This window comes from Tamandua tetradactyla, chromosome 4, assembly GCF_023851605.1.
Source record: "Tamandua tetradactyla isolate mTamTet1 chromosome 4, mTamTet1.pri, whole genome shotgun sequence".
Lineage (NCBI taxonomy): Eukaryota > Metazoa > Chordata > Mammalia > Pilosa > Myrmecophagidae > Tamandua > Tamandua tetradactyla.
In genome coordinates, this window is record NC_135330.1 from 5,191,216 (window position 1) to 5,203,888 (window position 12,673).

A 12,673-nucleotide genomic window follows, 5' to 3' on the forward strand; every position below is an offset into this window, starting at 1 on the left:
GTTAGAGGATGGCTTCAGACTGAGACAGTCCCCCAGGGGCCAGCCACCAGCTTCCTCTGCCCTGCTTCACTCCTGGGCAGCGTGAGGCTTCATGGGGTGCGTGGAGGTGGAGGGTGTGTCAGACCAGGGCCAGCCCTGCAGCCCTAAGCACCTGTGCACAGGGTGCCCCAGAGGGCTGGGGAAATCTAGGAGCTAAATTTAGTCCAAAGGCTGCAGCTTACCTTGGGTGGCTGTGTACCCTGGGGACACTACGGGGGAGGGGCAAGGAATCCTGACCCAGCTGAACTCCCAAGACCTTCCAAGCTAAGCCTAGAACACTGTCCTTAGAACCAGAGTGCCCCTCCCCAGCGGTCACTCGGGATGACAAACGAGCCCTTGGCACCGCGGGCCTTCTGCATACTTGGTCTCTCCTGTGGTCTCACCACCCCACGCCCACCTCAGTTCTCGGGGCCCAGTTCCCCTGAGTCCTCTAAATTCTTTCCAGGTCACCAAACCCAGGCCCCTCCACCACCTCTCCCACCTTTGGGTTACAACTTCCTCTCCTAACCTTCTAGGGGGATTCAGAGGTCAACAAGTAGGTGTCTGGCCACACTGCTCCCCTCTAAGGAAAAAGTTTGCTCAGTCAGGTTCCCCTTCCTGTGAACTTCCACACTGACTCCAAACTGACATTAGTGACCCATGGAAAAGTCCCCATGGGCTGCCCTGACTCCGCATTTTCAGAGGAGAAAGGAGGCGAATCCCCAGATGGGAGCCCACGTCCTGAGGCTAGAGGCTGTCAGGGGGCTGGGGGGCTCTCAGCCAGACGGGCTGCTGAGGCTGGGGGAGCCCCGAGAGGGGCCGGGCTGCACTCCCCACCTGGGATTGGTTCTCAGGCTCAGGCCAAACTGCAGGCCTGCCCAGCAACAGCCCCGAGGCTCGGACGGGTGGGCCCTGTGGGGAAGTCAGCTGAGCGGGCCCGCCCGCAGCTTCCTGGAATCGCTGGGAGGGCCCTGCTCCTCACCCCCGCCCCCCTCGGTGCCGGGACTCCGCCTCTGCTTGCACGCTCTGGCCCTACTTGGCCCCCTCTAGGTGCAGCAGAGTGAGGAACACATGCGATGCTCCTCTTTATGACAGCTTCCTAACCCGCAGACTGAGGTTTAGTTATGTCCCCTTTTCTAACCCCCTGCCCTGGACAAAAGTCAGTTTCATTTTCGTTCCTCCATTCCCTTGTGCTTGCTTTCTCACCCACTCTCCTCCTAAGGCGTTTTCCAAATTCTTCCTTTTCAGCCACTTCCAACCCAGAGAAAGCCTGCGTCCCAAAGCGACAGCATGGGGTGGGGGGTGGGGGGAGCCGCTAGAGAAGAGAAATCCTGTCTCCTCAGCGAACCCCAGTGTCCTTCACAGGGTCCAGGTGTGCCCCGACCTGCATTAGTGGTCCCCTCAGGCCGACTGTGGCGGTGGGAGGCGGGGGAGGGGGCGAGCGCTGGAGAGGGAAGTCTGCGTCCGTTGCAGTCCCCCTCCCCCGGCTTGGGGGCCCTGCGAAGCCCGCCTGCTGGGAGTGTAGTCTCAGACCTCAGAATTGTCGGGGTCAGGGTGAGAGCAGGGGTTACAGAACATGTACTGCGGCAGTGGAGCAAGTTATTTACCTTGAGACCAGGACTGGGGGCGAAGGGAGGGAGGGAGGAGACCAGGCTGAGCCATCACTGAAGAATGCGGCTTTGGCAGGACATCCAGTCCTGCCTCGGCCCCTCCCTCAGCCCTGCCCCGTCCCCTAGAGCCAGGCCAGGCTCCCCCTCCGCCAGCTGTTTCCACTGAGGAAGGAGATGGGGGGCGGGGGAATCACTTCCCTTTCCCCCACCCCATGAAGAGCAATAAACCAAGAGCTTAACGGGGAAATGAGTAATAGCCACAAGGATGGGGAGGCAGGAAAGCAGGGCCAAAGAAAGGGAACAGAAAAAAAGACCCCTGAAAAGCCAGCTGCAGGCCAGCTCACCCCCAAACTGAAAGGGGATTCCAGGAGACTTACAGGAAGACTCAGCCTCTGAGAGACCCACCCTAGGCCCTGCATTTTTCCCTCGGCTCGGGCCTGGCCCCCAGCGCCATACCTAACAGGGGGAAGTGGTGACCCCTAGTGGCCGGCGGTGAGCCTGCAGCAGCCGGGCGGCCCACTGCCCTCCCGCGAGGCGGCTCTCCCCGGCGCTAAGCGCTGGCTCCTTCCCACGCTTCCTCCCGGCCTCGTCCTTCGCAGGCGGACTTTCTGGCTAGGTTCTCAAGAGGACACTGAAGAGCCTGCTTCTCGTTTGTAATAATCATCTTTAATAAAAAATAAATTAGTTCTGGGGTGGGAACCCCTTCAGAAGGGAGGGAGGGGGCCGGGCGAGGACGCTTCTCTTTTCCCCCCTGCTCCCCGCGGCTCCCTCTCTGGGGAGGCGGGCTCTCTTTAAGCTCGGACGGGCAGTGTCCGACCCCATCCCCATCCTTAGCTACTAGGAGGGATGAGGAAAGAGATACCAGGAAACAGGAGAAAGGGCCTGGGGGCCAAAGGGGGCCTTAGACGTGAGGTATGAACACGAGGAATGAGGGTTAGGGCACAAAGGTGGGAGTGAAGGGGTGAGCACACAGGAAGGAGCCCAGGCATTGCCCCCTCCCCATCCCTTCTCAGTCTGTGTAACATCCTTTTGAGAGGTCATGCACGTGCGTGAGCAAGCGCACACCCATGCACCTCTGGGAGCACGTGTGCGCACACAGTACAGCCCAGGCCCCCTCCGAGAGTGTCTTGAGAGCCACTGGCAGGCGTGTCCCCACCTTTAGCCGCCCTGGGGGCCTCCGTCATGAGAACGAGACGGGTTGAGGGCCAGGGGACACAGAGTGGGCTGGCATGAAGAAAGCGTCAGGCCAGGGTCTCCCGGACCCATTTCAGGCGGGTTCCGGGGGGGACTTCTCCAGGACGAGGGCGCAGGAGCGGCAGCAGGTGGCGGCGTAGTAGGGGTAGACGCAGAGCCGGGCCTGGACCACCAGGGGGCAGTGTGGAGAGCTGTCCCTGCACTGCTCATCTAGGGACAGGAGGCGGTGGGCACAAACGGTCACCAAGATCCAGCCCTCCCGAGCTGTGTTGCCCAATGCCCCGACCCGTTCTCCTCCCCTCCCCCACTTCGGCTAAGTCTGCTTTTCGGAGGGCGTGGAGTGGAGGGGTCTCTTTACCGGGGGGCTGGCTGCAGGGCTGGCTGTTGCAGGCTTGTTTCCTGGCGGGCCGGAGGTGGAGCGGGCACCGGGCGCTGAGGGTCCGGTTGGCGGTCAGGCACTGCACCTCCCTTGTCTGCGTGCCGCCCTGGCAGCTGTGAGAACACTGGGGAGAGAGCCCAGCTCTCCTAGCAGCCCTCGGCTGTGCCCAGGCTCCGCCCTCTCTGCAAGGGCGGGGGTCGGGGGTCGGGGGCATCTGCTGGGGCATTCAGAAATCCCAAATAGAGAAGGCCCACCTATCCTCCGAGTCTACAGGCAGTGGGACCATGTCACACCTCGGCTGGGATTTTTGTCCCGGGCACAGAAAAACTAGAGGGGGTGCAGTAGAGGCCCCCCCCCTTCTCCAGAGGTGCAGGCTGTGCCGGGCGAGGGGGACTGGGCACTCACGGGGCTCCACGGGGTGGAGAACCACCGGTCCTGGCAGCTCTGCCCCTGACAGGGCTGCAGCGTAGGGGGCCGAGGCAGGTGGGAACAGTTGTGGACAGAAGTCACGTTGAACTCAGTGCCCAGTTTGGACACACAGATGACGTCCCTTCGCTGTGTGCCGGAGCCACATTCTGTGGAGCACTGAAGTGGGGGAGGGGAGGCAGCTAAGAGAGGGAGCAGGGACTCCCCCATGCCCCACCCGACAACCCGCTGTGATCTCTCGCCCCCTCCCTGTGTCCCCCAGGCTCACCTCGCCCCAAGGCCCAGTGTACCAGCACCAGGTGGTCTCACAGGGCCCCAGGCTGCAGGCTCGCATGTCGGGGGGGCGGCCTCCTGGGGGACAGCTCTGCTCGCTGGCTCCTGCTCCAGCTTCCTCCTGGCCTGCCTCAGGGGCCCCCCCGCCCCCCAGGCAGACCACAGCGCGCCGCTGGATCCCCGTCCCACACTCGGCCGAGCACTGGTGAGAAGGGCGCGGGCTGCGTGAGCGGGGAGGGGGCTTTAGGATGGGACTGTCCTTAATCCTGGCCTTGGGAGCCAGGGGTGGGTGCCCAGGGGGACCTGTGCAGGAGGCTCCAGGACCCTATTCAAGTTTTTCTCACTTATCTCCAAGTTCCCAAGACGAGCAATGCCTAGCACATAGTAGGTGCTGCGTGTCAGTGTTTTTTGGGCCCTGTTGGAAAGGTCGCGAGCATCCACGGTGTGTTGTACCAGGGACCTAGGACCAGAGGGTGCGGGGCCTACCTTCGAGCTCCAGTCGCTGTGGAACCAGGCCGTGCTGCAGGGCCCCATGTCACAGGCCTCTCTGCTGGGGGGCCGCGGGGGCCCCGAGGTGCACTCCCGCTCGCTCACCTCGGCCCCGGTGTCCCCAACACAGCGGACCTGCCGGCGCCTCTGGCCGCGCCCACACCGCACGGAGCACTGCAGGAGGAGGAGGAGGAGGACGGAGGAGGAGCGCGGAGCATGCGCACAAGGCTTCTCCGGCCTCCCAGCCCGCACGTTCCCCCTTCTGAACCAGCATCTGTCCTCGACCCCCAATCCAGCGGTTGCAGGGTTTGGGGGGCTGAGGAAGAGGCTGAGCATGGGGCTTTGGGCCGCCAAGCTCTGGTTCTGTCTTAACTGGCTTGTGGTATTAGGGTTCCACATAAGAGTGTGTGCAAAAAGTTTCTGTTGGTTAAGAACCCCCGGGGAGACCCACACCCTGGGCCCCAGGGCCCGCCCCCGCCCCACCCCCCCACCCCCCCCACCCCCCCCACCCCCCCACCCCCCCACCCCCCCGCCGGCAGCTCACCTGGCTCCAGGAGGAGCGCACCTCCCAGTGGCCGCAGAGCCGCAGCTGGCAGGCCTGGGTGCTGCTGGGCCGGGGCAGGTGGCTGCAGCGCCCCGGGGGCACCGAGGAGCCGCCACCCCCAAACTCCTGGCGGCAGTGCAGCTGGCGGTGCTGGGTGCCGGGGCCACAGGAGCGGCTGCAGGCCGTCCACTCGCCGGCTTCCCAGCTGTGAGCAGACAGGGCGGCAGGAAAGCGGCAGCTACGTGGGTGCCTCGGAAGGGCAGGGGTGCCCTGGGGGCGGCCCAGGCTGCCGGTTCCTCTCAGTAGCTGTGGACCCTCCCTAGGCTACCATGGTTCTCTCTGCAGCCAGGAGGGATGCTGAGCAGCAGCCGGGTGAGGTCCCACGGCCCTGAGGGTGTGTCCGCCCCAAGGGCATTCCTGTGCCTGTGGTTCCGTACCCTGCCCCACGGGCCCTACTCACTATGGGGGGCAGGGGGGGCCGTGGCAGGGCTCCGAGGAGGCCGGGGGCCTGGCGCCCGCGGCACAGCTGTGTTCATCCAGCTCCTCTCCTGACTCTTGAGAAATGCAGAGGAAAATGGGGCGCCAAACACCTGAAGGGGGGGCAGCCAGGAGAAGCAGAATGGCATGGGGTGCTGCAGCAGGGGTCCAGGCCCCGGGGTGGGAGTGCAGCACAGGACCGGGCTTGGGCACGCAGTGGCCTGGGGTGGGGCTGAGACACAGGGAGCAGGGCCCAGAGTGCCACGGGGGTCCCGGTGGGTCGGGTGGGGAGAACAGGCTGAATGCGATGCCTCACCTTTCCCACAGGATGCCGAGCACTCGGTGTGTCCCACGTGTCTCCAGCGGCCTGGAAGCTCTGGGAATGTCTTGGGCTGGGCCGGAGCTGGCCCCTGAGGGACCCGCACCTGGCGCTGGAGGGTGCCGGGGGCACGGGCCGGGCGGGGCGCCAAGGCTGCTGGGGGCGCCACCTGCAGAATCTCTGGGGGGGCCAGGGGGGCACCAAGTAGGCTAATCACATGCACCTACCACCTCAGGGCCCCCCTTCAGCTCCTCCCTCCTCCTGTAGGTCTAGGGTCAGGGTCTTACCAGGCTGAAGCTGGGGGACAGGGGGCTCTGGGGTGGGGCCCTCAGAGTTTGGAGGAGAAGAAATGATGTACTGATAAAAAACACCTGGGTTTTCCTCCTGAAAGATCATCTGAGAAGAAAAAGAAAAGGTAACGAAGGTTTTGGGGTGCCAAGGGAACAGCACTTAGTCCCTCTCAGAGCCTCTCTACCACCTGGAGACCCCCAGCTTCGCCTTAAGGGGAGCCCCCCAGGCCCCGGGCTCACGTAGACATCCACGGGCTGGGTGGTGGGGCCTTCGGCTGACAGGCTCTCCCCAGTGCCGTCCTCCCGGGGGGGGCGGCTGTACTGGAAGACAGTCCCCCCAGCGGTGTAGGAGCCAGGGGGGTCCACTGCCCAGTTCCCATTGATGATAGACCGGCCCCCGGGGCCTCGAAGTGCTGGAGGTGGGAGACCAGGAGATAGAGAGGTGAGCCCCACACTGAATGCCCTCCTCTCCCACCAGGCCTCAGCTCAAAGCAGAGGCTTCCCACCAAGAACCCCAGATACCCCCCACTCTTTCGGTTTCCTCACTACCTCCTTCGGGATGTAAGTTCCTTGACTTCTCGCTTGGCTTGTTTGCTGTGATGATGGGGTGTGGAGGCCAGAAGCAAGAGACTGGGCATGGAATGGGGACCCAGAAGAAGTGGGGGTGCTCACCCAGGTAGTTGGAGCTGGGCCGGAGCTGAGCAATCTGGAGCTGGGAGGCACCAGCAGGAATCAACAGGATCTTCTGATACCCCAGAGGCACCCCCAGGTCAGTGAAGTTCCCCGAGATAAGGCGACAGGTAGAGCCGTCACCCCCACAGACTCCGCAGCCATCTGGGCGCCTGCCAGAGCCCAGGATCCCATCGCAGCCAGGGCTCTGGGGAGAAAGGAGGTGAGGCAGGGCCTCGGGAAAGCCAAACACCCTCTCATCCCACCCCGGCCCCCTGGACTCTACAGTCTTCCACGTGTCTTGCTCTTTGCACTATAAGTGAGAGTGTGTTTTAGGTCAGCCCCACCATCCCCAGCCCCCTCCGGAGAAGCGTGTATGTGCCTGACAGGAGCCTTCTGGAATTTCACCTCTTGGCTCCGCTCTGCCCAGCCTGGCAGGTGAGAACCTTCCCCTCTGCAATGTCAGTCTGTCTGGTGTCTGGTTTTTGTGATGGTGGGTGAGAGGGAGGGACTGTTCGTGCGTGAGGGCGCGTGTGCCCCTCCTCACCAGACAGCGTCCGGCCACACAGATGTCCAGGGCTCCTGGCTGGCACAGCGTCCCGTCCTGGACCTTCTCGGTGTGACGGACATAGAAGCGGAAGCCACGGGGGCGGCAGTTCAGCTCGCAGCGTTGGGAACCCTGAACTGGGAGACAGGGTGAAGGGGGGGGTGGGGGTGCCCGGGTGGGCAGTGAGCTGGCAGCGGCACCAGGCCCCTAGTGGCAGCTCTCCTTCGTTAGCTATGGGGCACCCTACGATGGCCCAGGTCCCTACGCATCAGGGAAGAGGGCATCCTGCACTCGGGAAGTCGCTCTGAAGGTTACACAAGAGCTACGTCAGGTCAACTGAGGTCACGGAGACCAGCAAGGGGCTCCGCAGGCTGAGAGAGGAGAATACTTGAAACCTATTATTACACACGCGCTCAGAGCTCACGGGCTTGCTTTGGGGCGAGGCTGCTGGAGGTCTGTAACCGAGCAGGTGGTGCACTGGGAGCAGGTGACATGCTACCGCTAAGGCTGTGTGGTACACCTGCACCTACTGTCACCGTTGGGCAGGATCTCGCTGGCCATGTCCCTTCATACCATGTCCCTCCCAACTCTGGGGACAGACGTCTTCGCAGAGGAAGCCATCAAAGGGTCGCCCCTGGACACACCCCTCTGTCCGCCATCCATCACCACCTGTGGCTGAGGCCCGGTTTAAATCCAGGGAGTAAGAAAGAAGTTGTGCCACGAGAGATGGAAGAGCATCCACGGGGAACGGGAGGGGCTGGGAATGTTTTAGGTCTGCGAGTGAGCAGGTGTCCCCTCTCTCCAGCGTCCCCCAGTCCCGAGCCGCCTCTGTCCCGGGGGCGGGCTAGAAGCCTCACCTTCGGTGAAGGGCTCCCACTGGTAAAGCTGGCCCATGAATTCCTGGGAGTCAAAGGCTGCACACTGCAGGGCCCGAGGGTCTGGCCGCTCAGGGGGGCAGGGCTGAGGTGGGAGGATACAGAGGAGTCAGAGCTGGGGATGAAAACGGGGATGTGGGTCAGGGCTGGATTTGGGGAGCAGGGGGAAGTCAAGTCAATGGAAGTGCTCCAAGGCTCCTACCCTGAGGAGCTTGGCTGTCCATGCCCTCCTCCCCCAGGCCCAGATTAGACAAGCTGGGGACACAGAGTCCGTGTCAGGGAGGCAGGGAGGGGAGCAGTGCAGGGAAGAACTCACCACCTGGCTGCAGGCTCGCAGCTGCTCATTCTCCCCAGAGCATCGTGGGTCAAGGCTACTGGGGGCAAAGAGGCTCCAGCGGGAGCTGGGGTGCATGCCAGCACTCAGCAGAGGCCACCCGCCGTTTGCGTGGGGGGCGGCAGAGCCCCCGAAGGACCCATGAAGTGCGCCCCCAGGTCTCCAGGGCCTCCACATCTGCTGGCCTCGGTGCCGAGAGACAGGCGGGGAAGGAGTGGGCTGTCTCCCTGCTACTGGGCGACTGGCCGGCCGCTGGGAACTTGGCATTCTTGGCTGAGGGAACTCAGGGAAGAAGCTACTTTCTCCCAGGGAGCTGGGCAAGGAGGACTCCGTGCTGGAGGCCTGGGCTCTGGGGCGAGGTTGGGAGGGGGCAGGCCTGGTTCTAGAGGGCACTTCTGTCTGAAGAGTCTCAGGGCTCAGAGGTTCTGCTGGAAGGCTCTGGGGGCGGGCAGAGGGCTCTGCAGTAGAGAGCGCCGTTGGGGGGCTCTGGTTTCGGGGGGATGGCTCTGTTCCTGGAGTGACAGATAGAAGAGCTGTCTCCCCTGGAGAAGAGATCTGCGGAAGCTGGGATCTGGGCAGCCGCCGTGGGTGCCTGCGGTCCCGATGCAGCGGCAAAGCAAAGGGCACTCTCCCATAACCAAACATGCCTGGCCGGATGGGCTCTCGGACGCGGGACCTGAGAGGGTGGCGCCGAGGCAGGGTCACAGCTCCGGCCACCGCTGACCCTGCCTCCCCAGTCTAGCTCCTGGCACCAAAGATGGCCCTCGGGCAGCATGTGCCCTTCGCTCCCTTCTCCATCGTACCAGGCCCTGCCCCTCCCTCCAGCTGCTTCCCCCTCACCTGGTGGCCCCTTGAGCCTCCAGGGTCTCTTCTCTCCCCAGCTGGGAAGCAGGGCCTCGAAGCGGGCCACCCCTTTCCCGAGGCTCTGGCCTGTACAGGGGGAGGGTTTCTCGGGAAGTCTGGGGCCTGGGGCCCCGGACCCGGGGCAGCAGGGCTTCTGGATGTCTTGGGGGCCGGGGAGGGAGAGGCAGGCCCAGGTGGAGGTGAGCTGGAGGGAGCTGGCATGTCCGGCTTCTGCGCTGCACCCCCACCCCACAGGGCTGCGAGCAAGACGCCCACTGGCCCCAGGGGCCCCAGAGGCCCTCGAAGCCCTGGCCCTCCTCTGAGGGTGTCTGAAGAGAGTGTCCAGACAACACCTGTGTAGAGAAAAAGGTCAGAGAGAATTCAAATGATTTCGAGGGAACCGTAAAGGCTATGTCATCACCCGAGGTCACATCTGTTGGTGGAGGCCGGACTAGAACTTGGTTGCCTTGATGTGCTTGGTGCTGGGAAGGTGACCGGGGAGGCTGGGGGCCCTGCGTGAGTGACACGGGCCCCGGCTTGGTAGGGCCGAGGGAAATGGAGGCACGTCCTGGAGCTGGGGGTGGGAAGCACGGGGAGATGGCAGGGGTGCCAGGCAGGCGGCGGGCCCTCACCTCCCTGCTCACCTCCTGGTCCAGGCAGAGCGGCGGGAGGGTGAGAAGCAGCGTCAGCCACAGCCTGGGCCTGCGGGGCAGAGGCGGGCATGGGGGTGTCAGACGGGGGCCTGGCAAGGCGCCGCCCCCCTCATCCCCCAGCAGGCTCCCTCCATCCTGAGTGTCAGCTTCTCAGAGAGCAGCGTTTCCTCACTTCCCCGGGGCCAGCGGTGATCTCCTGTCCCTACTTCCAGGGGTGGCCCCCCCCACCCCGCCAAGACAACCCCAGCTCCTACCTGCCGGGCCACCTCTCCATGGCTCCTCCCCCGATTGCCCGAAGGCAGGGACACACTACTCAGGCATCTGGGAGCGGTGAAGCCCCGCGGTGACCTCTCCAGGCTCCAGGGAGCTGCAGATGGGGAGGGATGGGCGCTCAGGAGGCCAGATCAGAGGGGAGGCGACGGGGAGGGGGAAGCCCAGCACACCCCTTAAGGCCAGGCCCCCGGGTGGGAGCAGGAAGGAAGGGCCTGTCCCCTGCCTCCCAGCAACCCTGGCCCTTCCCTGGCCAGCCCGCCCGGGCTCACACACAGGTAGCCCCACTCTCAGGACGGTCTTTACCCGGAGCCCCACCCAGAGGACCTGGAAAGTGGAGGGAGGTTCAGGGAGGACACCACAGCTCCCCTCTGAGGGGCTGAAGGAGCAACGTGGGCTTTCCAGAAAAGATCTTTCCTAAGCATCCTTTTTCCTACTGCCCAGCGTTCCCTTCCCTAAGCAACTTATGCTGCCGTCGTCACATCTCTGCCTGCCTCACAGGCTTCCCAGCCCAGGGATAAGATAAGGGGGGCGATGGTTTAATCTCTAGAGAGGAAGCAGATTTAACCATCGTGTTTCCCCTGCACTCTGGGCTCTAGCATCCTGCCCTGGCACAACAAGGGCTTGTTGGAGCCACTATGACCGGCTGGGGACACCCGGGACGGGGAGTGGTGCTCGGGCCACCAGTGCGCCCCCATCACAGGCTGGCATCAGAAGTGCTGGGAAGTCCTCCCCGGAGTCCAGCTGTAGTCACTGGGGAAGGGGGGCCTGGAACTTTCCTCCGGCCTCAAAGCCTGACTCCCCATTCCTCCTTGCCCTCCAGCCCCCTCCTTTTCAATTTGAGTCCTTCCAATCTCCCCGCCTCCGCCCCTCAGCCTGCTTTTAATTCTGCTTTCCAGGAAAAAAAAATTGTGTTTCTGTTGGAGCTGAAAGCACCAGGAGAGGAGTCCAAGGAGCCAGGGCTGCAGTGGGCCAGGCGGGGGTTGGGGGAGAGGGGGCAGGAGTGGCCGGGGGCTACAACCCTCAGCTCACACCCCGGCCCAAGGTCCCAGGACAGGGAGTTCTTGTCAGCTACAGCCATCGGGGCAGGGGACTGAGGTTCTAGGAAGCAGTCACGTTCCACCCACCCCGTCACCCCTCGGCTTGATTCCTACGAACCTTTACTTGGGGTTGGTCACTGCCTGTCCCCTCTTCACTGCCCTGTCCCTGCTTCCCTCTGCCACCCGGGGCCTGTGTCCTGTCATCTCCTTCCCCGGGTCTCCCCAGGACACACTCCATCCGTGCTGGCTTTGGCTCTGGCAGTTCCCTGGAGTGAGGGGTGGGGGCTTGGGGGTGACGTGAGCTCCTGGGGCCCTGGCCAGGCCTGGCTCCCTCTCTGGAAAAGTCCCACCCAGCCTCCCTGCACAGCTGGGCAGGGGCCCATGGTCGCCCTGTGGCAGACAACGCATCTGCACCCCTCACCCCTGCTCGAGTCCCTCACCTGCCCAGGACAGGAGAGGCCAGAAAGGCAGCCGGTGCCAGGCTGGACAGTGGTCTGGACGAACTTGGGTCCTCCTGGCCACACCCCCAAACCGGCCGGCAAAGATCCAGGAGGGGGCCGGGCAGAGGGAACCCCTGCACCCCAAGGGCCCACCTCAGGGGATGAGGTACCCCGGGAGGGGTGTGTATGTGGGGGGGTACAGTAGGCCTCTGAGCGGGCAGCGGGGACCCCTGTCCTGGCCCCTCGGCTCCCTGCCCTCAGCGGACGCCCCGGGTCCCCGACCCGCCTGGACAGGTGGCCTCTGGGGGAAGTCTCCCGTAGCCAGGCCGAGCTGGACCGCGGGCCCCGCCTGCGCCCGCCCAGCGCCCCGACCCCCGACTCCGGAGGGCGGGGTGGGGGGCGCCGGCTCCGAGGGGTCCGGGGTAAGTTTCCAACTTTCCCGCGGGGCTGGCGGCCAGGGGGGCTGCTTCCCTGCCCGCGCGGCGGGGCCGGAGGTCTCCCAGACCAGAGCCCCGCCCCGGGATCCCACGCAGGGCGGAGGCTCCCCGGGGCTGCCAGGGCCGGGGTGGGGGGTCCCGCGGGTCGGTACCTGCTCGGCGCACCCCGGGCTGCCCGTCGCCCCTCGCGCCGCGCTCTGTCCCGCAGCCCCGCTCGGCCGCGGCCGCCCGCGCCCGGCCCCGCCCCCGCCCCGCCCCCTGGGGGACCCCCCCACCCCGCCGGGGCCGCCCACCGCGGGCCCGGGGCCGAGGAGCGGCCTCCCGCGGCCGGAGGGGCGCCGCCTGGGGGTGTCGGCCGCGCCGGCTTGGGGGACCCCGGCGCCCCCCCCGACCCCCGGCCCGCCGGCGCCCGCGTGGGTCCGAGAGCGCATCCCCCTGCGCGGCGGGCGCCGCCGAGCCTCGGCCTGTCCACCCCGGGCCGGCTCGGGGGTCCCCGGTTCCGGCGCTTCCCGGCCCCGCGGCACCCCCGTGGGGATCGACTCGTCC

The 12,673-nt window shown here is 65.1% G+C and overlaps 1 protein-coding gene across 3 annotated transcripts; it reads right to left on the minus strand.

The window, feature by feature from the left end:
* Nucleotides 1–2,272: 2,272 nt before the first annotated feature.
* On the minus strand, nt 2,273–12,351 carry ADAMTSL4 (ADAMTS like 4). Of its 3 annotated transcripts, none has more exons than XM_077156126.1 (18): nt 12,280–12,351; nt 10,195–10,307; nt 9,932–9,989; nt 9,285–9,640; nt 8,427–9,120; nt 8,093–8,195; nt 7,236–7,372; nt 6,692–6,896; nt 6,260–6,432; nt 6,017–6,125; nt 5,727–5,909; nt 5,394–5,523; nt 4,934–5,138; nt 4,387–4,563; nt 3,896–4,102; nt 3,607–3,786; nt 3,181–3,325; nt 2,273–3,032 (listed from the first exon to the last, which is right to left on the minus strand). In XM_077156126.1, exons 2-18 carry the CDS (start codon nt 10,212–10,214, stop codon nt 2,896–2,898), a joined length of 3,219 nt encoding a protein of 1,072 aa, XP_077012241.1. In that variant the 5' UTR covers nt 10,215–10,307; nt 12,280–12,351; the 3' UTR covers nt 2,273–2,895. The 3 variants fall into 3 exon arrangements, with proteins under 3 accessions (XP_077012241.1, XP_077012239.1, XP_077012240.1); XM_077156124.1 differs by having other exon boundaries at nt 9,920–9,989; XM_077156125.1 differs by lacking the exon at nt 12,280–12,351 and adding an exon at nt 11,691–11,794 and having other exon boundaries at nt 9,920–9,989.
* Between the last annotated feature and the right edge of the window lie 322 nt (nt 12,352–12,673).